At 54.2% G+C, this 27709-nt stretch overlaps 2 protein-coding genes across 6 annotated transcripts; one reads left to right on the forward strand and one right to left on the reverse strand.

Annotated features, from left to right (window-relative positions):
* Positions 1-74: 74 nt before the first annotated feature.
* LOC122384394 (crooked neck-like protein 1) lies at positions 75-13916 on the forward strand. Of its 4 annotated transcripts, none has more exons than XM_043371775.1 (15): positions 75-96; positions 2439-2520; positions 2910-2999; positions 3309-3463; positions 3756-3958; positions 4267-4435; positions 6072-6204; positions 6345-6506; positions 6867-6995; positions 7491-7703; positions 8209-8355; positions 9138-9332; positions 10843-10980; positions 11587-11697; positions 13425-13916. In XM_043371775.1, the coding sequence occupies exons 2-15, from the start codon at positions 2470-2472 to the stop codon at positions 13800-13802; spliced, it is 2274 nt and encodes a 757-aa protein (XP_043227710.1). In that variant the 5' UTR covers positions 75-96; positions 2439-2469; the 3' UTR covers positions 13803-13916. The 4 variants fall into 4 exon arrangements, with proteins under 4 accessions (XP_043227710.1, XP_043227707.1, XP_043227709.1 ...); XM_043371772.1 differs by lacking the exon at positions 75-96 and adding an exon at positions 245-281; XM_043371774.1 differs by lacking the exon at positions 75-96 and adding an exon at positions 258-414.
* LOC122384393 (proteoglycan 4-like) lies at positions 13912-27498 on the reverse strand. 2 transcript variants are annotated; one of them, XM_043371770.1, is made up of 2 exons: positions 27265-27498; positions 13912-16865 (listed from the first exon to the last, which is right to left on the reverse strand). In XM_043371770.1, the coding sequence occupies exon 2, from the start codon at positions 16852-16854 to the stop codon at positions 14440-14442; it is 2415 nt and encodes an 804-aa protein (XP_043227705.1). In that variant the 5' UTR covers positions 16855-16865; positions 27265-27498; the 3' UTR covers positions 13912-14439. The 2 variants fall into 2 exon arrangements, with proteins under 2 accessions (XP_043227705.1, XP_043227704.1); XM_043371769.1 differs by lacking the exon at positions 27265-27498 and adding an exon at positions 25225-25474.
* Between the last annotated feature and the right edge of the window lie 211 nt (positions 27499-27709).

Here is a 27709-nt window from a genome sequence, read left to right on the forward strand (position 1 = left end):
GACACAATAAAAACCCGCGTCAAAGAGATGCAACTACTGCGCAAAAAGTTCATTTCCTACGCAGGCTTCTTTTGTTCGGTGAAGCTGCTCATGCTGGTAAGTGTTTTTGCTGGCTAGTGTTTCCGGTCTGTAGCGAATGAACGAAAATATTTTGCAAGTTTCTTTCCGAGAGCTATTGTTTTGGTGTAATATGAACACTACACAATAAGTTCAAGTTCACAGAATCGTTTGTTCCATACGTATGCTATTGCGTATGCTATTCAAAAGCTATTTTCACGCCGGTCCGAATATGTTATGGTTATTCATGTTCCTGTGATCTTTAATGTTGCTTATTGATTCAAGATAGATGCCTGGAACTTTGAGACTGATTCGCAGGAAATTATTTGCTTTAGTGTAAACTGTAAAGATTTATAAGTGACTAGTGAGTACTTCTCTGGAAAGCAAAAGTTAAAGTTAGAAAAGGCTTTGAGTTGGACGCAAGAGCCAAGCTGCTACATTACGCACATTATTGCTACATTACTGCTACGCACCCTAGCCCAGAACAACAACAAAAGGCTTTGACTCGGATTTTAGTTCTAGATCCTACGTCTGTAAAGTGTAAACTGCATTTTTCGGGTTTTTGGGAAATTGGTGCGCAGGTCAAGTTCAGTTGATAGGAAATATGGTACCACTCGGACCTAATATATACTAATAAGGAATTTTACATGTTTTATTGACATTTTATTAAATGGATATTTTAGATATTAAACAGATCTAGTTCGAGTTTAAGGCAAACTTCATTGTTTAAGGTGATTGCACTCATTATTTTTATGCCTATGTCAGCATATGATAATTTATGCCTCACGGAAGTTCTGGAAAAATTCAGAAACCGATGTCAAGGAAGTCCCACAATCACAGATCTGCAAAATGTGCACGTATTTTCCTGGATGGTCACACATAGTGTAGACTGCAGCATGAGTCATGACCTTAATTAATACCTATGCTTATCAATTATATTTATTATGATTTTATTCCATTGTCTCTGACTTCACTATTGCACAAATTTCAATTGCAATTGCTCACTTTTTGTCCAAGCATCATGTGTAAACTGTAGCATTTCTTCACAATCCCATTTTTTGTCACATTTCTGCATTTCATCATGTAGGTTTGATAGGTATTGATTTCTGCTTTTTCCAGAGTTTCTGTTAACTATCATGCATATGCAAGCATGACAAATAACGAGGGCTATGCCAATGAGAAAACAGTTTTGCTGATCCTTTTCTTTTTTATTCATGACATTTATTTTGTAATACAGGGTCCAGCAAAAGCTTTGTCCTCTACCTGTGACTACACTTTTCCAGTCCCTAATCATGTTTACCCCTAAGGGTTTACATGAACGGTTACAGAAACGTGAGCAGATATGCATGTCCGCATACATTTCCAAATACAAATTCCATCCTTCCCTTCCATCATACAAAGATGGAAGGCAGGCATCAAATCAACACCTGGAACCAAGCAGGCCGCAGGGATAAAAAATGTGGTCGAGCACTTGTGTGACAAAAGAAATGTCTTGCCTGCTTTGTATTTACTATTTCTTCAGTCACTTGAACTGATTTATGCTTACATATACGCTAGCTGGTCCCGTACCGCTCAGTCGGTAGAGCGTTGGACACCGGCGTGGTGAGAGCACGCGTTCCCGGTTATAACAGTCCGGGTTTGAAGCGCGACGGGCGCTTGACGTTTGTGGGCCTCCTGACAGGTATGGTTGTGGTTGGTGGCAGGCCGAAGCCAGGCGAAGTCAGTGAGGGGACCGGCCGTGCGCAGCTATGTGCGCAAGTTTGGCTCCAAATTCTGCCATAGAGCCGGAATTGCGCGATCGGAGGGTAGAGGGCAGGGTCAACGCAACAAGGTTCGCTTAGCGGAGCTCTGTCCTTGTGAATCTTTCCAATCAATAGGTTCGGACTAAATTATAAATAATTATATGTATAGGCACATAAATCATTTTTTATCAATGCACCCAGCTCCACAAGGTGCGGTCCTCTAGTGGGGAGTGGGGACCGATCTATGACAGCTGATCTCTGGGGCCTTTCAGCGCCATTAGAAAGCCATTAGAAGGCTGTGGATAATGATTTATGTGTCCAAAGATTCAGATAAGCAAATATATGCGTACTCAGATTCACGGTGGAAGATATGCGACTATTTTCGCGTAGACGAAGATCTGCGGTAGCCAAGAATTGCGAACGAAGATATTTGCTCATGAAGAGATATGAAATGAAGCAAGATGTTATGTGGTGCCATAAATTATGGACAGCACCCTGCACGCCATTTACTCTCTACATAACTCTCTACAACTCTGTACATGCTGCTCCACTTTATTCCGGGTGTGGCTGCACCTAATCTTAAATAGTGTGATTTTAAAAGAGTGTGACAGCTTACCTGGCATTGTTCTTTCTCTGCAGGATCTGTAGCTGAATCTCTGTCAGAAGAACCATGGAAAGCCCAGCACCAGGAAAACCACAAAAGCCGCCCAAGGTGGCCAAGGTAATCAGGCAGTTAAGCTACTGCTTACTCAATTTCACTATTATACATATCTTTGTACCCTGTGAAAGGTTCATCATTCTGCATGCCAAAGGTTGTGATTTTATTGTCGCTTTTATTTCCTCTGAGTGTGGATTGTAACAGTTCATGTGTTATGTCTGTGTGTTTTTAAATACTTTTTAGCACTCTATGATACTATTCACTGTGGGTAATAATTGATTTATTGTATTAATTGTTAATGCTATCAGCTCTGTCAGTCTATTTCGAATGTATACATGTTTGCTGAATGCTGCTATCAGGGGCTGTACTGGATTATTGACGGCACGGCTCCGTGTATGTGCCCGATGGTCGATTCTCTCTCGTCTGACCTGTGCCCTCCCGCCCGTCCACAGGTGAAGAACAAGGCGCCGGCCGAGGTTCAGATCACCGCCGAACAGCTGCTCAGAGAGGCTAAGGAGCGAGAGCTCGAAATCGTCGCCAGGGTGAGTGGTAACGGGATCTGAGGCGGAGATTTATCTAAGATGAGGGGATGTCCAGGGCCAATGAGCGATAATATTGCATCAAAGATGAGAGATTAAGGAAAGCTATTATCCAGATTGCTTTTAGGATGTTGGCATTCAGTATCTTTAAGTTCGAATCAGGGACATGTTTCTTCATTGACATTGCAGCTGCTATGTGTCTAGATAGCATTTAAGCCTAGCTGCCTGGAACTGGCCGGTTATATATCGCTCGGCACGGTCAGTACTGGAGCCGAGTGGCGCCCGACTGACCGATCTGTGTCCCGCCGACAGCCACCCAAACAGAAGATCAATGACCCCGAGGAACTGGCCGAGTACCGCATGAAGAAGCGGAAACAGTTCGAGGACAACATCCGCAAGAACCGCGGCCTGATCGCCAACTGGCTCAAATACGCCCAGTGGGAGGAGAGCCAGAAGGAGATTCAGAGGTGGGTCACACGCACGACGTACCCAGGCTCGGCGGGAGAGCGCAACGAAACACGGGAAAAGTCTTACCGTTTTACGGTCTCGGGCTTTTTGCCCTTTTATTATTATTCCTCAACTTGCAGGCTCGTGTAACGGTTGCCTACCCGACAATTTTTTATAGCCTGTTTGCCGCTGCTGACCTGACCCTTCTGACATTGACCGACTCTCCTCTGCCCTGACAGCCTCCTGGCCTGTCGGCCACTGTCCGGAGTCCACCGCTGACCTGACCTCCCCTACCCGTCCCTGTGCCACCAGGGCGCGCTCTGTGTTCGAGCGAGCGCTGGATGTCGACCACCGCAACATCACGCTATGGCTGCGCTACGCCGAGACCGAGATGCGCAACAAGCAGATCAACCACGCGCGCAACCTGTGGGACCGGGCTGTGACGGTGCTGCCGCGCGCCAACCAGTTCTGGTACAAGTACACCTACATGGAGGAGATGCTGGGCAACGTGGCAGGTCAGTGGTGTCGCGGCGCGGCAAGGGGCGGGGTAGAGGTATGGGGTGGAGGGAGGTCAGCGGAGTTCGAGGGGGTCGGCCGGAACGAGAGAGCTGGAAAGGATGTGGCTGTGGTTTGTGTAGAGTGGAGATAATTTATATAGTGGTGTGAGGCCGGAGAGACTGGTCTGTTTGTAGGTGAAAATAGTCTGAGCTGTGTGGTCAAGCTGATGGTGTAATTGTCATTGGCATATGTTCTGGAGACTTCAACTACTTCGGATGAGTTGTTTGAAATCCAAGCTGCTGTGATCCTGCACGCCCGTTTGCAGGCTGCCGGGCGGTGTTTGAGCGGTGGATGGAGTGGGAACCCGAGGAGCAGGCCTGGCAGACGTACGTCAAGTTCGAGCTGCGCTACAAGGAGCTCGACAGGGCGCGACACATCTACGAGCGCTTCGTCATGGTGCACCCGGACGTCAAAAACTGGATCAAATTCGCTAAGTAAGCGGAAACAGCGGCGGCTCATGAATCGCCTCGAGATATATCTACTACTGTCTGTCGTGGTAACTAGATACATATACAGGGTGTCCCAAAAGTCTTGCAACATCCGTTTTCTGGATTGTTTACGTATTTACCGCTGATATAAATGCCATAACGGTGGTCTTTCTGTTGCCATGGGTAGAAGGCACTGTTACACACCCCGACCATTGGCGGATGCCGCCTCGGGGCGTGGCTGACCTTGACTGCGGCGACCGCTGGCCGACCCTGGGTCAGTCGCAGACATGAAGGTCGCCGGGCGGGTCTCGCGGCGAGAAGCTGTGCGCTCGCGCGCCATTGGATTACTGGAGGCAGGCGTGGCTCAGCGGGATGTCGCAGAACGGTTCGGAGTCAACCGGACTACTCTCTTTCGATGGTGGCGACGCCATTGCGAGGGTAAATCCCTGGCCGACATGGAGCGCTCCGGCCGACCAAGTACCATGTCCAAAGTCGCCAAGATCGTTTGCTCCAAAGCTGCAGGGAAAAGAGGACAGAGCGTGAGGAAATTGGCGATAAGGGTAATAAGAAAAGGTTATCCGATGTCCAAGTCAAGTGTACACCGGTTCATGACGCAAACAAAGCAATTTAGGCCATACAAGAGGCAAAAACAGCCAAAATTGAGCGAAAAACAGAAACTTGCAAGATTAGCGTTTTGTAAGAGAGTAGAAAAATGGAGTTTTGAAGAATTTAAGCATGTCATCTGGTCCGATGAGTCTGTATTCGAACTCCAGCAGAAGCCAAACCGGCAAAATGATCGAGTCTGGGCGAGGTCTGGCGATCAGGTGCCACGCGTGGAAACCGTCAAACAGCCCGCCAAGCTTATGGTATGGGGTGGAATGACCGCGCAGGGTCTTACTGAGCTCCACGTGGTGCCCCCAAAGCAGACGGTAAACACCGCGTACTACGTGACAGAAATCCTGGAGGGCTCACTTTTGCCAGCGGTCGAGCGTACAAGCAAAACTGGCGGCATTACAGAGAGGAAACTCATCGACCCAATGTCGCGGGCAATTTTTATGCAAGATGGTGCGCCAGCGCACAATGCCAAACGAAGCCAGGAATGGTGCGACGAGCATCTACCGGGGTTTTGGGCCAAAGGTGAATGGCCTGGAAACTCGCCAGACTTAAACCCAATCGAAAATCTGTGGGCGATTTTGAAGGAGAGCCTCAACCAGCAGGAGCCCTCCACAAGCCTCAGCCAGCTCGAGCGACGCCTGAAGAAGGCCTGGAGAGAAATCTCGACGGACACGCTGCGTAGCTTGGTCGCCAGCATGCCGTCACGCATCCAGAAGTGTGTCCGACGACGCGGTGATTATGTCGGCTGCTGAATACAAAAGTACATACAAAAGAACGTGTCTCAAACCAGACGACAGCGATGTTGCAAAACTTTTGGGACACCCTGTATTGTGTTCACATGCGAATAGGTATTCATTTCCTGTCCATCGTAATATCTACGAGACATTATGATCACGTGAGCCTGCGGAGCGTTGTCATGCTTTCTACAGAATTGCTGAATATCACTCAGTTGGATAAGGTGGCTGCACTTCAGTTGACGTCTAAGCCCTGTTTCTCCATTCCTCACTCCCACCCGCTCTGTTCTCAGGTTCGAGGAGCGTTACAACTATATCGCCAGCGCGCGGCGCATCTACGAGCGATCCATCGAGTTCTTCGGCGAGGAAAACATGTTCGAGGAGCTCTTCATCGCCTTCGCCAGGTTCGAGGAAAACCAGAAAGAGGTGCGTAAATCATTGATTTGCAAAATCTTCGTGATGTTTTGAAGCGATTGTTTATCATTGTTTATTTAAAGCGTGAAATTCATTTCTTGATTTGAGGCGTAGCTGACGAATTGCTGTAATGCTCCGTTGTGCGTTTTCAGCATGATCGTGTTCGCGTCATCTACAAGTACGCACTGGACCACATTCCCAAGGAGCAGTGTCAGGAGCTGTACAAGCAGTACACCATTCACGAGAAAAAGTACGGCGACCGCAAGGGCATCGAAGACGTCATCGTCAGCAAGCGCAAACACCAGTACGAAACGGTGAGTCGAGCGCGGCTGCTGATGGTTTAGTTGGTGTACTGATGTAATGATGTGCATTAAAAATGTCAATGCTTCTTGGTAATTGGTATGCATAGGTTACGCAATCACGGATCTCTATGTAATCACGGATTCCGATCACTGTAAACAATATTGTTTTCTGCTGTCGCCTAATGACTTATAACCCAGGGATCAGAAATAATGACTGAACTACATAAGTTTAAAATCGCGAAGATGGCTGACGTTTGGAAAGGAATTAGCCAGCTGCGATTTACAGCGCTCCGTTTCATGTATCGTTTCCCGTTGCTGATCACCTCGCGACTCTACACTGACTCCTCGCCCTGTAAAACCCTGTCTGTTCAGGAGCTGGAGGCGAACCCGAGCAACTACGACGCCTGGTTCGACCTGCTGCGGCTGGTCGAGTCCGAGGGAGACGTGGAAACCATCCGCGAGACGTACGAGCGGGCCATCGCCAACGTACCGCCAACCCGGGTACGTGAAATAGACGGCCCAACGTGCCGCCAACCCGGGTACGTGAAACGGTCCAACGTATTGTATTTACATTTAAGAGCGATCCACATGATACAAAGTGCGTGTCGATTACTACTTACGCAACGTGTCTCCAACGCGGGTGACACAATCGAACGTGCCGCTACACGGGTGATACAAACAGTCCAAGGTGCTGCCTAGACGGGTAAGGGAGACTGACAGTCCGCGTTCCGCTTACGCGGGTGTCACACTGACAGTCTAGCGCGAGAATGAAGTCGTGTGACTATGATATGTCCTGATGACATTTTCCCACCCATTGCCGTCATTTGGATGCGTATTTTTTAGACGTGATTTTCCACCCTTATGATGCCTTGCCGTGGCCATGCCCTCTCCTCATTATCCCATTACCCTATTTAATACCTTCTTCAGTTTCCCTCTCCATCTGCCGTACCTGCACCTCCCACGACAGCTAACGCTCTCTTCTCCCCCGGCCGGCAGGAGAAGCGTTTCTGGCGGCGCTACATCTACCTGTGGATCAACTACGCCGTTTACGAGGAGCTTGAGGCACGCGATATGGAGCGCGCCCGCCAGGTGTACCGCGCCGCGCTCGAGCTGACGCCGCACAAACACCTCACGTTCGCCAAACTGTGGCTGATGTATGCCCACTTCGAGATCCGCCAGAAGGACCTGACGGCAGCACGACGAGCCATGGTGAGGAGTGGGGTGGGGTGGATGGTAGGAGGGGAGCTGAAGAAGGCTGAGACTCGAGACTCTGTGTGATGAGTGAACGTTTTGTGTGCGCCGTCATCAGAAGGGAGCTACATTCAATGTGTATCGTTGATGTTGAGACTAATATTGGAATGTGAGGGTTCACGGTATCGCCAGTTTCTAGCCTACCATGTCACTACGTGCGGAGATATCGTAAGATAAGCGTAAGTCAAGTACGGAGCATAACATATTTGACAGCCTAAATACGTCGACTATAATTGAACTGTCACCATCTGATATTCATCCAACGTCTCTCCGTCTCTCGTTTAAATTTCATTGGACTGGACATTCCAAGGGCAGCGACTGACTCCTGATGACTTGTCGAATAGCCGGGAACTCTTCAGTGACCTGCCCTTTTCCCCTCTCCTCACGCCAGTTTCAGTACCTGCTGTATCCATCCATGCACAGCAGTAACACCCCTGCCACCCTTCTCCACTGTCCGCCGCAGGGCGCCGCCATCGGCCGCTGCGCCAAGGACAAGCTGTTCCGCGGCTACATCGAGCTGGAGATTCAGCTGCGAGAGTTCGACCGCTGCCGGCTGCTCTACGAAAAGTTCCTCGAGTTTGGCCCCCAGAACTGCACCACCTGGATCAAGGTATGGCCGCTGTGGAGAGCGGGAGAGCTGGGAAGGGGAGTAGCGGGGAGGGAGCCGGCGCCGCCCGCCGCAGCCTCGACCGCGGGCAGATCTGTGTCGCCGTTTTTCTGCCCCGGCGCGCGTTGCGCCCATTTATCACCCCGTCGCGGAGGACAGTTTTTGTGGCAGTCCGTACTGGGTACGGCGTGCGTCGTGTGGTGACTGACAAACGGAAGGACCGCGTGGCTGGCTCAGGATGGACTGTCTGCATTTGCAGGGAGCTGGTTTTATTTGCGTTTGTGTTTCTGTCTCGAACTGTCTCTGCCCGGTCGGTATGACCGCTCTGCTAAATGTCTGTCTTTCGTTCCGTTCTGGTCGGATAAGGCTTGCCTTATCCGACCAGATTATGTCTTTCGTTCCTTGCCTTCTAAACCATATAACTCGTGCTCGATTTTCTTGAAATACTGCAAGGTGCTGTCATGTGTAGAGTTTACACCGCAGCCAACTGCCCGTGTCCGTCCATTCCTCCCCTTTTCTCGGTTTCTGCCCGCATATCTATCCCTTTCGCAGAGCGGCGGATTCTTGTTAGACCCAGGTTGCCATCTGCCCCTGTATCTGCCCCTCTCCCCTACGAGCGCAGTGGTTAATCTCGTGTGCCGTGTGCCCAGCCTCTGTCCTTTCCCTGAGTAGTGCTAGTGCATTGATTAACCCTGGTACAGTCTGCTCTGTGTGCCTTTGCACAGGTAATTATCTATTCTCTCAAATTGTCGCAGTGATTGACCCGTCATGCTATGCACCGTCAGTTCGCGGAGCTGGAGACACTGCTGGGAGACGCGGAGCGGGCGCGCGCCATCTACGAGCTGGCCATCAACCAGCCGCGACTGGACATGCCGGAGATCCTGTGGAAGAGCTACATCGACTTCGAGACGGAGCAGGAGGAGTTTGACCGCACCCGGCAGCTGTACGAGCGGCTGCTGCAGCGCACGCAGCACGTCAAGGTGGGTGCCGGGCGGGGGACGAAATTATAGATCAGCGGCAGGTCAGTCAGCGTCACTCACAACTGGCTGCAACTGCCAACTTCTAGTCTGACATGGACCATCGTTTGACAGGCTGCACTATCTGCGGGTTGCATTTCTCCCACTCCATCTCCCGTCTGTCCTTTTAAGGGTGGTCTGAATATTTTCAGGCCCTCTGAGGCCTCTTGCACCAAACTACCTAGCTAGGTAAAATCGAACAACCGGTTTCAGAATAAGCTAATCTAACGGTGGTAAATTTGTTTGCAATAGCCCAATACATAATCCTACATGTGCTTGCAAAATTTTGCACGCAAATTGTTACATTTGAGACTTGGACTGGTTATACGATGCAAAATAATCCAAGCATTGGTGCAAGAGAATTTTGGTGCAAGAGGCCTCTGTTCGATCATTTCGATGTTCACTCTGTATGTTTGTGTTATTGTGCGAGTGCACTGTTTCACCCTCCCCGGGATCGCGCGGTCGTATAACTGAGGTGACTCGAAACACCCGCTACTTGGACCTTCTTCGACCGTCATCCCGGGCTTTACCCTGCACCTTTGACCGTCACCCACCCCGGAATGTACCCTGCACCTTTGACCATCCCCGGCCGATGGCCGCCGGGCCAGCGCCAGACTGTGAGTGTATACCCTCCACGTCCACCTGTCACCCGGGTCATATCCCTCCACTTGTGACCATCACCGGCCGGTGGGCGAACCTATCGCTGTGACACGTCGTCCGCTCACTGATCATTAATGCGACCGACGCTTCACTGATATTTCGCCGACTGCGGGCACTGTGAAGGTCACTGAGAACGGTATTCAAATTTATACCACCAGTACCCTGGTGCATTGAATGTAATGCAAGTTAATGTGATTTTACGCATAGGACATTCGAGCAACAACTCTTCACGACACTGCTCTTCGACCTTGCGCGGCGCGGGTCGGTCGGCCGGCGGCAGGGCTATCGGTCCATCGGAGGTGTGTCCCGGGTCCGACCCGCCCGACGGGTCCCCTGTGCACTGAGCGAGTCTGACCCGGTCGACGGGAAGGACGGCTCCTTAGCGACGGGAGCCAGGGGAGGGGGAATAAATTGAGATCGGCTGGCCACCCGGGAAGCGGCTAGGGTGAACAGTACTTGCGTGGAACGTCAGTGACCTGACCGCGGGCGCCGCTGTATCCCCCCATATCTGACCACGGGTGCCGATGTACGAGTTTCTTTTATCTTTCTATCTGATTACTATAGTTTCTCGTATCTTTTCGTATCTGACCGCTGACGCCGCTGTAATATCCCCCCATATCTGAACGCGGGCGCCGCTGTATCCCTATATCTGACCTCTGCGCCACCCACAGGTATGGATGTCGTTTGCGCAGTTCGAGCTGCGTCTGAGTGCCACTGTGTGTCTTATCTGACCGCGGTTGCCGCTGTGTACTGTATCTGACCGCGAGGTCCGCTATGTGTACCGTATCTGACCTCTGACGCCACTCGCCAACAGGTTTGGATGTCGTTCGCGCAGTTCGAGCTGCGCCTGGCGGCGGACGGCGGCGCCGCTCAGGCCCGGGCCGTGTACCAGCGGGCCAGCGGCGCGCTCCGTCAGTCCGAGGAGAAGGAGGAGAGACTCATGCTGCTAGAGGTAGGCCACACACTCTGGGTGTGCTCGTGGAAACCCCCAATGGTATCGTCCGCAGATGTAGACTTTGTGAAAACATGTGTAGAGAAAGTTACGTGTTTTACACCAAATGGCTCCCCAGTTGTGCAATGGCGAAGGATTCATATTCAAGTGCGGCGACGTTTTAGCACTCACGAGGTGACGTATAAGCACACTGCAGCACAGTGCTCATAATCCTGAGCCTACCCGCTTGGTATGCATTTATGCATAATGTGGCTAAACATGATACAATACTGAATGCCGCGGCGTGGTTCTGAAACTTGTTCGCCTGTCCCCAAAACAGTTGGCTTTCTCCACTTTCTCCACTCCACCTGGCCTTTCTCCATTCCACTCTGAGCATTTTTCAATCATTTCTTTCTCTGTTCTGGCACACTAGACTGATAATGCCTCCAGGGAAATTGCACCCAATCCAATGGTTCAACGGCCTCTTTGTGTGCTCTGCTGCCTTTCACCCTTTTGCACGCACGGACAGCTCTCGGTTTTGTTTATACCACGTCCCAGTTCTTCAGTGTGCAGCTGTAACGTTTTTCCACTGCTCGTGGCGCGTGACACGTGCCCCCGCTCGTGCAGGCCTGGAAGAACTTTGAGGAGGAGCACGGCTCCGAAGAGACGCTGCTTCAGGTGCAGAAGATGATGCCGAAGAGAGTCAAGCGCAGGAGGAAGATCGTCACAGATGACGGGGTAAGTTCGGACAGACCTTGGGGAGGGCGTTTACACCGGGCGAGCCAGAGCTTATGTTACCGGCCATGTTTTCTGGGCCGTCCTTTTTGTCCAAATGTGTATTCTGCTTGGTTGTGTAATGGGTATCCGTTGGCACATACGTGTATTCTATTGGATCATGTATCCTTTTTTGTCCAATTGTGTATTCTGTTTTGTGTGTGTCGACGCCTATTATAATAAACAGTGGGCTGTTCGTGACGGAAAAGGAGCGGTAGCTCGACTTTAAAAGGGCGCCGCTCGTCACATGTAACACGCACCGTGATATCATCTGTGTCATATTGTATCCATGTCGAGCCGAAATAATTCACCCGGCGCCATGTGGCGGATCATCAATCATAAGACATAATTTACAGTGTCTCTGTACGATTCATACATACGCGCGCCGGTCGGCTGATTTGAACGGCCATGAAATGAAATTTTTGGGTTAGGCCCTGGCAAGACCATTTCAGAGCCGGGAGGATGATAGGATAAAGGGGGAGACATTGGTCTGGGCAGGCACCCTAGTGAGTCGCCGGGGCTGAGCCCGTCCAGAGGACAGGCCACCCAGCCCCAAGGCACTCACTGCACCCGGCTACGGGGTGCGCTCCCTCGGGAGCAGCGGTGCCGCTCCAAGGGAGCAGCCCGCATGAGATAAAGTTGCCTGTCCAGCCCGGAGGGGGTTGCGGCGTGGAGGAGAAGGATTTCTGTATCCTGAGGATAGAAGCACGGAACGGTGTAACGGCCGGCCATCACCAGCCATATAGTTATAGTGCAGAGTTACAGTGTGTTTACGCTGTAGGACACTCCCGAAGTGCCCCCTGGCTTCCTCACTGTAGTTTTGATAACCAGGGTGCGTCGCTGAGGAAAGTAGTGGGTGCAGACTGTTAACTACCCTGCCCGAGGGGAGGGGCAGTGCCGAGTCATGACCAGTTTTCCGTGGAGTGAACAAGGGTGTGTGTCTGACGACACTCACCGGTTTGCCTTTGTGCCGGTGACGCCATCCATTGTGGGCTCTGAGCTCCCGAATGCAGAGCCGTCCTTTCCACACGGCTGGCGTGCCCCTGTCGGGGAGGGGAAGGGGTCCGTGGTGCTCCGACTACTGTGATGCGGGGGATAGAGCAGTGGTGCAACCTGTCCCCACCACTGGCTTTAGATTGGCTTTAGACTTACCCACTGGTGCCAGTTAAAGAGAATGTTTGTGGGAGTTATTCCAAGGAAATGCTCAACACGGCAAATAACGCGATCACATCGGTGAAGCCTTTGGGACAGACTGTTCTCTAATCACGTTCTTGTAATTCCTGTGTGATTCTCCGCCCCGCAAGGTTTTCGGACATGAGTTTCGCCCAGGCCAGTTACGCCTCATCGTGAACATTTTCGGGCGAAATTGTATATTGCTCCGGCCAGGTTCCTCGAATTCGTGTTGACCTGTGTCTGTCCCTACAAGGGAGGAATGCTGTGTAACTCAGAAACACAATCTCGACAATATGCGGCGAGCCCTAGGCATAGGCTGATAGGTACTATGACGAATCCTGTGTTAATCGAATAGTCAGTATCAAACCTTGAAAACCTCACGACTTACCGATGTGTAGTTGTCAACAGGAGCTTGAGTGGAAAAAGCTTTAGCTACCTTTGTCCCTGTCAGTTTCATTTTGCCACCCTAAATACCCTAACTATTACTGACCAGTGACCAACCCATCCCCATTCGCCAGGAGGAGACGGGCTGGGAGGAGTATTTCGACTACATCTTCCCGGAAGACGAGGCGGCGCGGCCCAACCTCAAACTCCTGCAGATGGCCAAACTGTGGCGCAAACAGCAGGAGGATAGCGACGCGCCGGGGACGGAGACGGGGGCCGGGGAGGCACAGGCAGAGACAGAGACTGGCGGTCCCGGGGAGGAGGCCGGAGGGAGCTCACCCGCCGGGGAGGGGACGGGAGGGAGCTCACCCGCCGGGGAGGAGGCGGGAGGCACCCCTCCCGGCACTCCGCCCCCGCCCCCGGGCGCGGAACTACCTGAGGATATCGACCGCGACGACCCGGGCTCGTCCAGTGACTCGAGTAGTGAGTCAGAGGAGGGCCCCGGGACGTGAGAGGTTCAGAGTCGCTGGGCGGTGACTCCCCTCGGGTGCCGCCGAGCTGTTGTTTTTATACAAGTGTCCGTGTGCCGCGCCGTCGCGTCTTCGAAATACATGCCGCCGATGTTGTTTTTGTGTATATTTTACTGAATATAGCTGTCAAAAGCGGTCGGTATTACGAAAATAAGTCATGGCATCTGTGAATATTGTAAAACATTTGATGAGTGGTCCCCCAACCAGCGGGCGCGGCGCGGTCGCTCGACGGTTACGCTGCGCGGCGCAGCGGCGTCACGCCTGGAAGCTCGGGTTCCTGAACGCCGCGGCGTAGCTAAATTTCACAGTTCACACCCACGTCGCTCGTCCAGTCCGTATCACATGCTGTTTCCGCCGTATGTTGTCGCGCTACCTCCAATCAGAGTTCAAAGCCACCAAAGCGGTGTTTTTGCCACAGCCGCTGTAGAGCACGTCAACTATCGGCGACAGTCCGCGGTCCCCGACCGCCCCCAGCCAGAGACTCGAGCACTGAACACCGGGAGGCAGCGATCGAGCCCCGGCGCCGGTCCGGGCGCGGCGTCACGCGCCGTCCTAATCTCGGTGCGCCCACCGAGCTCACATCTACACATCACCGGGCTGCCCGCCGCCGGCGCGGCGCTCAGGGTGCCCAGCAGCAGCAGCACAGGTCGAAGCACGTGCTGAGCCAGCCGTCATCCTTGATGGTGGCGCCGGGCCGCGGCTGATCGGGCAGGAACGGGTCGCGCGGGTCGGACCGGTCGTCCTCTCCGAACGGCGGCGGCTGCTCCGTCACCACGGCCGTCTTCCGGCCGAGCGGCAGCGTGCGCGCGTCGTGCACGCCCGGCTCGTAGGGCGGCGCGTCCTCGTCCACGCGCTCCGAGGTGATGATCAGCGGCCGCTTGGGCTCCGGCTCGAACAGTTCGGGCCGGTAGACGGGCGGGTCCGGTTTGGGCTGCTCGCCGCCGGTCTGCCCGCCCTCCGGCGCCGGCTCCGGCTCGGTCTCCTTCTCCGGCGTGGTGCTGGGCGTGGCCGGCTCCTCGGGCGGGACGGACCGCTCGGCGGCCAGCGCGGACAGCGGGTCCAGGTCGTCCGGTGTGCCGCGCACCGCGACCAGGACCTGCGGCGGCTGCTGCGCCGCCGGCTCCGGCGCCAGCTCCACGCGCGCTGACGGCTCCTCGGCGGGGCGCGGGGTCGCTGTCTCCTCTCTAGCCTCGGAGCGAGGACTGACCGTCTCCTCTGTGTTCTCAGAGCGCGGGCTGACCGTCTCCTCTGTGTTCTCGGAGCGCGGGCTGATCGTCTCTTCTGTGTTCCCGGAGTGTGGGGTGGCTGAGTCCTCAGCGTCCTCCGGTTCCTGACCGTCCAGGTACACCTTCTCAGGCTCGCTCGGCTCGGCGAACTTTATCACCTTGGGCACGGTCGAGGTGGCCGCGTCGCGCGGTCGCGTCGGCGCCGGCGATGCCCGAGGACTGATGCTCTCGTAGTAGCTGACCACCTTGGGCACGGACACGGGCTCCTGGCCGATCTCGGCCTCGTCGGCGCCGGGAAGGCCCTCGCGCTCCTCTGCGACCGCCGGCGTGTTGGGTGGCACGGTGCCCTTGCGGTCCTCGCCGGGCGCCGGCTTGGCGGGCCGCTCGCCGTCTCCGTCCGGCCCAGCACCCTTGGGCTCGTCCGTCTCGAGGCTGCGCAGGATCGGTGTGAGCTTGAGATGCAGGTCGCTGGTGACCTCGTCAGGGCGCGTCGCGGCGGCCGGCGTGGCGCTCTTCTCACTGGAGTCCCCAGCGGGCGCGGCGCTCTTCTCACCGGCGTCTCCGGCCGGTGAGTTGCTCTTCCCGGTGCAGTCTCCGGCCGGCGCCGCGTCCACGACAGGCACACCAACACGGACCACCACTTCGTCACCATCCTCAGTGGCCGGGTTTCCCGAGGAGGGCAGCTCGTGCTGGCGGGTCAGGTGGCGTTTCTCGTGGTGCGGCTCGGCCGGCGCCGGCGCCTCGTCCAGCGAGACCGTGGTGGCCATGAGGGCGGCTGCCTGCTCGGCCAGCTTCTCCGCGGTCGGCGGATCGGATTCAGACTCCGGCTCCTTGGCCTCAGAGACGTCTGCAGAGCTGGGCTCGTCCGATTTCCCGGCTGCAGACTCCTGGACTTGGTCACTCTGGATTTTCTCCGGAGTGTCACCAGCAGTAGAATCCTGCGAGGTCTCTGGCTCTTTCTTATCCTCATCTTTCTCCGAAGCATTCTCATTCTTTGGCTTCTCATCAGCTGTGCCATCATCTTTAGGCGACTCTTTGGAAGATTCTGGTTGCTTCTCTGCCTCGCTGTCCTTCGTCTTATCTTCCACAAACTCGAAGCTTGCGTCTGCGTTTTCGCTCGACTCCAGCGGCTCCTCGTGGGCAACCTCGTCATCCTCGTGTTCCGACTCGTCCTCTTCTTTGATCGAGTACGACTTGTTCAGCAGCCCCTTGGGCGGCGCCTTGGGCTCATCCTCGTCCTCCCCGAAGCCGCTCTCCGGGATCGAGCCCCAGAGCATCTCGCGCAGGCTGCGCCGGCCGCAGTTCACCCCCATCAGCGTGTTCTCTACGGGCGTCACGGGCACGGGCGCCTTCTCCGCCTCCTGAGCCGGTGTCGGCTCTGCGCTCGCCGCCTCCGTCTGCTGCGGGGCGGCGGGGGCGCTGTCCGTCTCAGAGGTCTTGGACTGAGCGACTGGCGCCGTCTCGGCCACCGCCGCCGTCTCCGGCGCCGGCACCGTCTCGCCCTCCGGCTGGCCGTTCGGCGTGTCCTGCTCGTCGGGCCCGGGCCCGGCGCCGGCGAAGGGTCTGGCCGGCGTCTCGGCGATGGGTGGCTCCGGCTCGCTCAGTCGGATGGTGTGCTTGATGCGCGTGGTGCCGCCGTCGGGACGTGTGACGGTGCGCTCCACGGTGATGGCCTCTCCGGCAGCGGGTGTGGGCAGCCGACTGCCGTCCGACAGCTCGAGCTGGCCGTCCCGCACCGTGACAGAGGTGCCGTCGGACATCTGGAACACGGCGCCCTCCACCAGCTCGTACTGGGCCGACTCCGACATGGCGCCGGCACCTGCCGCGAGAGAGCAGAGGGGCGTCAGACGGGAAGCCAGAGAGGAGCCAGGGGAGGGAGGTCACAAACGGGACTCAGTAGGAGGGGGGGGGGGGGGGCGTCAGAAGGGAACCAGCGAAAGAACCGGCAGATTTCGCCGGCAATAAACGGGTATGGTACGGTGGGATAAGATGCATGAGGAAACAGTTCAACGATCTCATCACTAGACGGAAAGAAAGCTTCACTTTGAGAGAGTCGGCTGAACACAGACCCTAACAAGATCGGAATGCATATTCAAGGAAAAGCTAAAAGATGGAGTGACTGGGTGCCCTGCAAAACAACGCGTCAAAAGTGCTGGTCAGTCAGTGAGAACACCAAATCACACGATGAATGCGATAAACCAGCTTTCCGAGAAGGAAAACATCGCTCATGGATAGCTCACCAGCATGGCGGGCCAAACAAAGCCGGCGGCGGGGGATATTTACATACCACGCTTTAATCGCCGTCTGCAGACTGTGCAGAGCCGATGTTAGTGAACCGGTTTGTCGGCGCCCTCGCGCCGGCAGGCTCACCCGAGTTATGACCGGGCGTGAGCCGGAGGAGCGCTCAGCAAACCGATAAACAGCACATACCCAGTACCCACCGCCCGCCGGACCGCCGCGCCCAACCGGGGAGAAATCGGGTGGGAAACCAACGCTCTCGGCCATGGGTGCTACAAGTCTATATACTCTGGCTACAAGTGCTTCGGCCTCAGCCCAAATGCTGGAATCGCCAAAGCTGGATATTTCAGTGAAGAACTACCCTCACCCCCGCACCATCAATCACTCAATCATGATGCCAAGCTTCGTCTCATGGTGCATCTATGGGATCTTCAGGTATAGGTATGTAGAGTCAGAGACCGACTGCAATGACCGACAAGCGTCCAATGTGTCTTTTGCCAGATCTACAGGTATGGAGCATAAGCGCAGCTATACGGTCACCAGACCCCAGATACGGCCAGCTGTACGGTCACCAGACCCCAGATACGGCCAGCTATACGGTCACCAGACCCCAGATACGGCCAGCTGTACGGTCACCAGACCCAGATACGGCCAGCTATACGGTCACCAGACCCAGATACGGCCAGCTGTACGGTCACCAGACCCCACATATACGGCATTCCCAGCTGATGAGACTGAGTCATTCCGCACGCGGGGTGCTCGGGTGACAGATTACAGCACCAGTCTGGTGATTGACAGGACAGTGTGGGCACATAAACAAAGGGCCGCGTGCAGCATCGCCGGGATGTTCTCTCTCTCTCTCTCTCTCTCTCTCTCTCTCTCTCTCTCTCTCTCTCTCTCTCTCTCTCTCTCTCTCTCTCTCTCTCTCTCTCTCTCTCTCTCTCTCTCTCTCTCTCTCTCTCTCTCTCTCTCTCTCTCTCTCTCTCTCTCTCTCTCTCTCTCTCTCTCTCTCTCTCTCTCTCTCTCTCTCTCTCTCTCTCTCTCTCTCTCTCTCTCTCTCTCTCTCTCTCTCTCTCTCTCTCTATCTCTCTCTCTCTCTCTCTCTCTCTCTCTCTCTCTCTCTCTCTCTCTCTCTCTCTCTCTCTCTCTCTCCCTCCCTCTCCCTCCCTCTCTCTCTCTCTCTCTCTCTCTCTCTCTCTCTCTCTCTCTCTCTCTCTCTCTCCCTCCCTCCCTCCCTCCCTCTCTCTCTCTCTCTCTCTCTCTCTCCCTCCCTTCCTCCCTCCCTCTCTCTCTCTCTCTCTCTCTCTCTCTCTCTCTCTCTCTCTCTCTCTCCACACTGTTCCTACTGTTTACTCTGTAGCTGGTTTACTGGAAGTTAACATACGAGGCACGTCTCACGACCGAGTCCGAAATCCATTGTTTGCAGTTGCCACACCGGGCCGAGACAATTTTTCAGCGCCACTTCCTTCCGTCAGTCCGCTTGTTGGCCAGTCCGTCCGTCCGTTCAACTGTCTGTCCTTCAGGCTGCCCGTCCGTCGGTCCGTCCGTCCGTCCTGCGTCCATTCATTCATTCGTCCGTCAGGGGTGAGCCTGCTCGTTCTTCTGCCCCGCTGCCTGCCTGTATATTCTCTGTACGCTGCCACGACATTCCAGCTGGTCGTTTTTCCATCCGTCCGTTAGTACGTCATTTTATCCGTCCAATCGCCAGTCCGTCTATTCATAGCCTCGCCCCTTCGCCAATGCGTCTGTCTCTCGTCCACTCGTCAGCTCGTCCATTCCTCGTCTATTCGTCCGTCCGTCTATTTTCCTCGTCCAACCGCCACTCGCCAGTCCGTCTTTCCGTCCGTTCATCCGCCTATCCGTGCGCTGCCGTGCAGGGCTTTAGGGTAAATAAGTACACTGATGTCGTGATCGGAACGGCGGCGAACCGTGCAGTGGTGCAGTGGCAGGCGGGCACGCTCGGCCCACAGTTGCGTCATCACGACTCGGTTCGAGACGGGAGCCAGGCTCGGTCAGAGACGGGAGGCAGGCTCCCCAGAACCGCGACAGAGGGGGTGACCGCAGAACGTTGACCACAAGGAGGAACACCGAACCCTGACGACAGGGAGAAGGGGCGAACCCGGGGGAGGAACCGACCGACCGGACAGGGGAGTTGAGATCAGACTGAAGGCGGAGAGCTGAGAGAATATTGAGCTATCAACTATCAGCTATCAACATAGCTGAGGGAGCTGGTGGCGCGACGGAGAAGGACCTGGCAGATCGACTTAATTACTAATGGGAGCGCTGAGGGATCAGAAAACTGACCAACTGGACGGCCGAGTGACATGATGACAAGACCTACCAACTGCTCGCGCAGCCTGTGGGACTGCACTGAGCCCAAGTCTGGGCTGAGTGTGAGCTGTCCCTGCCCATCGCCCCCTGCACCCCAGTGGCGTAACGCCCCCTCCAGTCGGTCCAGCGGGCGATGACAGCCGGCGGACGGTTCGGGCCGGGCCAGAGCGACCTCCCACTGGTGAGCAGCGGGCCTGCCCGACCAACTGACCGACCGACCGCCCGACCGCCGCCGACCGTCACCGACCGACCGACCGACCGGCCGACCGCCCGACCGACCGACCGACAGTCACCGACCGCCCGACCGACAGTCACCGACCGCCCGACCGCCCGCCCGACCGACCGACCGACCGACCGACCGGCCGACCGACCGCCCGACCGCCGCCAGTATAGGGTGAGAGCGGGGCCGGGCGACCCGCACCAGAAGCCCAGATACCATCTCGACGGAGCGGGCCGACCCCACGGCTAAATCGGACCGCATTGGTATGAGGAGCCGGGCAGCACCGACCGACCCTGGGGCGCGGCGGGACTGCGGCCGGGTGCAGAAATCCAGCAGCGCGGCCGGCCGAGCTGAGAGCGATGCCCGACCCGCTGCCACAGTTCACAGAGAGCCGGGCAGCAGCGGGGATCAGACAGGAGCTTAGCACCAACAGAGAGCCACACGGGCACAAAACAAAGCACATGAGTTTAGAGCTAGCAGAGCCGAGCAGAGCCACTCGCCGCTAACACCAGCCGATGGCGGGCGTCTCCTGAGAGCCAGTTATCCCCGAGTCCAAAAGAGGACTGTTCACTCTCGCCGCCAGCATATGCCATTGCACACCGAAAAGTGAACGCAATGTAACGTTGAGCGTCAGGGCATTCACATAATAGCTAATCTGACGATCGGCTTTGTATCTACAGCATATCGTGACAGACGGATGGGGCCATGAGTTCGCCTACATAAACATGCTCATCGCTCTCACAATATTGCAATGTAGTCTGTCTGATCATGCAATGTGTCCGTTTGCATAATCCTTCTACGGGTCAGCACCTTGAAAAGCTCGTGTGGAAAAAGGTGCGGTAGTTTGTGCACTCCGGCGGTTTATAACACACATTTTATACCCGTAAAGCATGCAAAGCTGGGCTCGGGGTCGCCTGACCTTGCTGGCCGTTTGTGAAGTGTCTGGCACTTCACAGTTCTCACAATCATGTGGAACGCGCGATCGGCTGAACAAAAGGTAAATACGAAGTGAAAACAGTGGCACAAAGGCACCTAGGGTCTTTCATAATGAATGTTACTTTTGAACATTTAGTTAGGAGCTCTTAAAGGGACCCTCCCACCTTCAAAAAAGTTAATGAATTGGCATGAAAGTGATGTCCCTTGGTTCAGAAAGAGCGAAAACGAATATCTAACAAATTTCACCGAAAAATATTCACTGGTTTTCAAGATATTAGGCTTTTACTTTTGTTTACTTTTTGGGATCTCCCCTGTTACTAGCGACTTTATTTGGAAGCAATAATTTGGCAGCCTTAAAGTGCGGCAGACGTTGCGCGCAAAGCAGCGTATACCACCACGTGTTAACGATGGTTTTAGTCTAAGATTTAAAAATCGTTAGATCTCCGCTGACGTCACAAATTCTAAGGGGGCATTCCAATGCATTAGCCCCTTAGAATCCGAAAACTGCAAGTTTGAAATTCCATATCTTCGAATTAAAGCATTTTTCGATGTTGTGAGTGCCCAAACCGGTATTTGCAGGCCATGACCACCAATTTGGCTACCTCAACTCAAAACTAATGTTAAGGTGGGAGTGTCCCTTTAATTTATCACTTCCGCGTGAATTTTATATGCGTATTGTTGCAAATTGATTAGGGTTTTGATCCAAAAAATAAAAAAATTCACACCGCCAATTTTCCTTCACGCAAAAGCAGAGTACCTATGTCGACACCACCAAAACGCATTACGGATTACGGTCGACGGACAAGTCTTCATCCATTGGCTCTCCCCTGGGTCAACACTGAACGGGGTGGCCTACCTCAGGCTGCTCAAGGAATGCTTCTGCCTCAGGTCAGGGACAAGGTTCAAAGAGACGGCCTATGGTTCCAGCAGGATGGTGCCACAGTGCACACCACGGCAGCCGTTGCGCCAGTGGCTGATCGAAAATTTCGAAGAGCGCGTTATCAGCCGCCTCACCGAGCGCGGAGCGACCATGGCCGCACGGAGTACTGACCTCTCTCCCCGCTGGACTACTGGTTTTGGGGAGTCGCATTGGCAGATCTGAGAAAAAAAAACCCTCCTGCAGCCATCCACTGCGAACCATAGTGGAGAGGTTTGCTGGAAGCCTGGACCCAGACGTTGTGGGGCGCGGGGTGCGACACCTTCGTCAGAGGGCCGAAACGTGTGCCTTAATTAACCCGCGCCCGGCTGGGGGTCCTGGATTTCCACGCCCTGCTGGGGGGGGGGGGGGTGTTTGAACACCCCCCCCCCTTGTAACTCGGCTCCTGGGCCACGTAGCGATACGCGGACGGCGGCGTTCGAAAGAGCGTCAAAAATAATGACGAAATCACTTCGGTCAATTTTTTGGTCAGGTCAAAGGTCAGGTCACCAGAGGTCATTGAAGGCAAAATTTCGCCGATTTCCAGGTCGAATGTCGAAAATTTCCAAGAAGCCAACGCATAACTCGGGAACCAATAGAGCTACAGCGCCGCGGAAAAGCGCATTCGATAGCCCTATTAACGCCCTTTCTGAGTAATTCTCTCAGATTTGACCTAACGTCAACGGTTTTGCCTGCAGGGGGCAAAAACTGCAAAAATAGCCGATTTTTTCGGAAACAGTTTTTCTGCAATAACTTTTGACCCAAGCCTTGTACGAGCTTACTTTTACCGGCATCGTGTTCCTCTCGTCAAGACGCATCGAATGAACTATAATTTGACCTTGAAAGGTCAACTTGAAAATTTGACCTCAGGTCAAGGTCATGACCTGACCGGAAAGGGTCATGTTGCATATCAGTCGATCCGTGTCGTCGAGCTGAACACATCTAAGGCGTTTTCATCGCTCTAGCATGCCTCTATCAAAAGTTATTTGCGAAAAACTGTTAGATACCATTCGTGACCTAAGATGACCTCAGGGCATAAACAAGGGTCACGGACACCATTTTCATGTTCGATGTGTCTAAAACACTTGTAATTCGGTGTTTGGGAGTGTTTATAATGTCTTTCGTCCAAAAGCGGCGCATTTCAATTTTCTCCCGTTGACTTATAATGGGGAGGTCGCAAAATTGACCTGACCTCAGGTCATCGACATCAAAATTCTGAGATATACATTTTGTACATGTTATTGCTCTTAGCATTCGCTGAAAGTTTCAAAGCGATCGGTCACTCGGTGTAGCTATGACAGACATTGAAACTTTTTATGAGGTGAGGTCACTTCAAGTGACCTGGTGACCTGACCTTGAATGACCTTGGTCTGAAATTTTCACAACATGTGTAGAATTGATGTATGATAAGGTGTACCAAAAACGGCGGCGCGCGAAAAACCACAAGGGGGGGTGTTCAAACACCCCCCCCCCCCCCCCCAGCAGGGCGCGGTGGAAAATTCCTCAGTCAGTGGAAAATTCCTGAGGAGCATTAAAATGAAAGTTGTGTGTGCAAAAACGCTAATCTGTTTCTGTTTCATGTGATGGCACATATTACATGAGGAACATATATGTCCTGAGAAATAGCTCTTTCAAAAGTAACATTCATTATGAAAGACCCTGTAGTAGTTGTGTGTGAACGAAAAACAGAGCCGAGTTCTGCAGGTACGATAGTGTAGGAAAATAACCGAGATGAATTTAATTGTTTCGCTACCTATAGCCACCGTTTACTCCAATCATGCGAGAATCAACCTTTGGCGTGAATTGGATATGTGCTCCCGCCTACCGTCTACTTTTTAGTTGTTATAAAAGATTGCCGAATATGTTAAAGTGGCTGAGGAAATATGGCACCACCGTAAGTATAAACAAAGCCTTGTTGCCAACGCAAATCGCTCCGTCTCGCTTGCATCCAAGCCTGCAGTAGCCCTCGCCATTCCTCCATTTCCTCTCCTTCCCCGAACGCACCCTGTCCCTTGCAGCCAGGAGCAGGCGCCGGCACGCCCCCGTCCCCCGCAAGGCCTGACCTGGTCACGTGACCTGCGGCTCAGGGCGTCACGGGCCGGCTGCCGGCGTCCCCGGCTGGCCGCTGATGCCACGTGACCTTGTCGCCAGCCCGGTCCGGCCGACTCGGTCCCGGCCAGTAGACCGTTATCACCGACCCGGCGGCTGGCGGCTGGTGGCTGTGTCTGGTTGGATGGGTCGGGTCGGAGCCGCGCCCAGCAAAAATGCTGGGCTGGTGGAGACTGCATCATAGTGTCAGAGAACCAAAGGCCGAACCCTGTTCAAACACTGTCCGGACCTCTAATGATTGAAAGATCGGAACGAGTTATTACAGATCAGAGTTGGGCTCGGGACGATCAGTTCGCGTCCGGCGTCCCTTCCAAACATGTTGCACGGGCTGAGTCTGCAGTGTTGTACGGGTCGGTGCCGGCGCCCGGGCCCAGGGTCGTGCGCGGTCAGCCTGCTGAATCTGCTGACTTATCAGCGGTCACCACACACACAAGCTGAGACCAGCGACTCGGACAGTGAGCGGCGTGCTGTTTGGGAGAACTGTGCTGGGCGCCGGGACCCGTTGGAATGCTGCACGACCACACCTACTGGTAAACGGCTATGAGAGACATTTTGCCCGAAAAAAGCATAGGAGATAAACAACAAAAAGGGTGATTTTCGCCGTTCGGTATAAGAACACAAACACGTGACAAACGTGTGATATCTCCCTGAATTCGAGACGGTTCGAGACTTTTAGGATGGACTAGGGCACAGACTTCGAGGCAAATGAACGGGTCACGGGACAGGACAAACGCAGACGGTTCCGTACCCACATACTGTAAAAAGCCAGGGGAAGAGCCAACAGAGGGAGGATAAATAAAGACCCAGCGACATTCGACCAGTTATGAGAGGGAACTAAAACAACAGCAGAAGCGAACAGATTTAGGATTTGGAAAGTGCAGCTTTTCATTGTTCCAATGCACGGACAGTAACCATGGACGCGGGGACGCCTCCATCACAATTTGCACGATTTGCTCATGACAAAGACGCAAACAACTTCCGCTCGCTGTTCCTCGAAACAGCGAGAACAGTCTCCTTATCGACACAAAGCGTGTTAGATTTCATAAACACTGGTTAATTTGCTCTCACGGACAAATGAGGCACGCGTGAAAACTGGAGCAGGACTGGACCAATGACAGCGAGTTTGTGGCACTGACGGTCGGCAGAGGGCCCATGGGAGTCATAACGTCACGTCACATCCGCTATTACAGCTGGGCATCCTCGGACGTCACGTCCTGTGCGGTCGGACGTGCCGGGTGATCACGTCCGCCGTGCTTATAGGGGATGTCCAACCGCGCCCCTCCCCCGGCCCGGTCCCTGTGCCCGCAGTGGAGTCACGCGCCGCGGCCCAGCCAGCCGGCCAGTGGACCCGTCAGCCACCCTCCGGTTCAGACAGGGCTGGGGCATGGATGGTGTGAGCACTGGACAGACACAGGACACTCGATTCACCTGTGTAGTGACTCCCTGGTTCACGCCGCCTCTTCCACGTCCAAGGTGACCTTGAGGCCGCACCAGATCACACCAGCCTGTCCGCACTGTATCCCCCGCCTGTCTCCCCACACAGACCGGCCAGACTAGCACCCGTTCCAGCCGCCAGCGCGTCTCACACCGCCGCCGGCGCCTCGGGGCTGAATCGCCGGCCGGCAGGGACACGTGACGTCATTGTAGGTGGCGCCACCGGCCGGCCGCGCTCGAGACTGGCTGGGGTGAGGGCCGGCCGGCCCTGCCCGCCCGCTGCAGCATAGATAGTGATGGATGGGAGGGGACGGAGCCGTTTGAGTGGATGGGTGCAATGCATGTCCTGTTCCACCGGGGAGTGCCCAAACGGGGCGTGCTCGGCGACGGCGGTCACGGGCACGGCGCACCAAGTCGGTGGTCGAGTCAATTGCTGCTCATTATCAAACTCCCTCCTACGCCGGCGGCCGCCCCGCAATGGTCTAAGACGGCCCGAAAAGGTGACAAAATCCATGATATGAGCATTGGGTATCGGGCGTCACACTCACGTCATCGTCATCTGCACACTAATTTCAAGTTGTCTCTGTTATTCCTAACCTTATAAGGTTGTGTGGATCGCCGACCGAAATGAACGCGGATGATAAGGGCCCTTCAGGTCACGGGCGTCAGATTCTATGCCGAATTAACATCGCAGCGTCCAGGCGAACCACTGTCAAGTGTCAGGCAGTTGGCATTCATTTCTCGTGAAATTAGGTCCAAGACCAAGTCTCGTCATTTCGCGCTCTCGGACGTTGTAATAACATACCTAACGAAATATACAATTCTGAACGAAGGACGTCTTAAAGGGACCCTCCCACCTTCAAAAAAGTTAATGAATTGGCATGAAAGTGATGTCGCTCGGTTCAGAAAGAGCAAAAACGAATATCTACCAAATTTCATCGAAAAATATTCACCGGTTTTCAAGATATTAGACTTTTACTTTTGTTTACTTTTTGGGATCTCCGCTGTTCCTAGCGACTTTATTTGAAAGTGCGGCATTTGTTGCGCGCAAAGCAGCATATACCACAGCGTGCTACAAAACGTTTTAGTCAAACATTTAACGGACGTTCGAAAGCCTGATGACGTCATCAGATTCCCGTAATGGTTAAGAGATAGGGACCACGCTGGTCCCACCCTGCAAGTAAAGGGAAGAAATTTCTTGAACACCATAAAGCTGCGGGGGTTGCGACCAGGATAAATGGTGGTTTCTGAGCCTGGCCGCAAACTTGGCTATCTCAACTCAAAACTAATGTTAAGGTGGGAGGGTCCCTTTAAGTCGGTCACAAATCACAACAACCCGGCATCGCGGTCCCTGAGGGAGATATGTGGTCTCGCCAAGGTCAGACCGAGTGATCACTGACATTTGATCAATGAGCCCACTGATCACCGACTAGTAACCATTGATCACTGACCACTGACCATTGATCATTTACCGCTGCCCATTGATCAAAATTCAAAGTCGCTGATTTTTGACTTATAACCACTGACCAATGACCAATGACCTTCGATCAGTGAGCACTGATCAATGGCCATGGATCACAGACAACTGACCACGAGACGCAGGTCATTGGACGCTGACTTCTGACCAATGACGAATGATCACTGGACACTAACCACTGACACTGACCACTGGTCATTGATCACTGACAACTGACCGCTGACCACTGGCAGCTGACCAATGACCAATAGTTACAAATCACTGACCATTGATCGTTGACCAATGACAATTTCTCGATTCGGGTGGGACCAGTGACCACTGATCAATTGCCATTTTCGGTTTAAATCAGATCAATATTTGACCGAGAAAGACCAATGGCCACTCCCCGATATAGCTGCCCCGCTCACCAGCAGGGACCACTGACCGTTCCCGTTGCGATTGAACTATTGTACACCACTCACTGATGGATCAATCCCACACTCCAGCTCCACTTTTGTAGACCACCCACTGACCACTCCCTGACCCCGCTGAGTGCCGTGGTGACGTCAAACACCTACCTTCCAAGCTCCAGCCGTATGTGTCTCCTCCAAACTCCTCCGAACTCCTCCGAACTCCTCCGCTCAGCGGCGAACACTCCGGTCACCGGGAGGGTCACGTGACGTTCCGACCCCGCCCTGACCGGTCACCGTCTCACACTCTGACCGGGATATCACACACAGAGTCACAGAGCCGCAGCGGACGGTGGCGTGGCGTCGCCGGCCGTCGTTCCGTCCCACTGTCAGTCAGCCAGCGCTGCCCGCTCCACCACCCGGCCCGGCCGTGCGGACAAAAACTGGTTTTCGGCCGGTGCTGCGCCCCAGACGCCACTGCAGCCTCTGTCGTGCAGAGTGCAGAATGCAGGGTGCACGGAGATGGAGAATAAACGGAGAGAGCGCAGAGAGAGAGAGAGAGAGAGAGAGAGAGGGGGGGGGGGGGGGGGTAGGAAAGAGGGAGGATGAGGGG

This window comes from Amphibalanus amphitrite, unplaced genomic scaffold (genome assembly GCF_019059575.1).
Source record: "Amphibalanus amphitrite isolate SeventyFive unplaced genomic scaffold, NRLGWU_Aamphi_draft 000188F_arrow, whole genome shotgun sequence".
Lineage (NCBI taxonomy): Eukaryota > Metazoa > Arthropoda > Thecostraca > Balanomorpha > Balanidae > Amphibalanus > Amphibalanus amphitrite.

Coding starts and splice junctions, on each gene's coding strand:
- LOC122384394 (XM_043371775.1), top strand. CDS start 2,470: ATGGAAAGCCCAGCACCAGGAAAACCACAAAAGCCGCCCAAGGTGGCC. Junction 7,704..8,208: donor CGGCAGCACGACGAGCCATG/GTGAGGAGTGGG, acceptor TGTCCGCCGCAG/GGCGCCGCCATCGGCCGCTG. Junction 8,356..9,137: donor ACTGCACCACCTGGATCAAG/GTATGGCCGCTG, acceptor ATGCACCGTCAG/TTCGCGGAGCTGGAGACACT.
- LOC122384393 (XM_043371770.1), bottom strand. CDS start 16,854: ATGTCGGAGTCGGCCCAGTACGAGCTGGTGGAGGGCGCCGTGTTCCAG.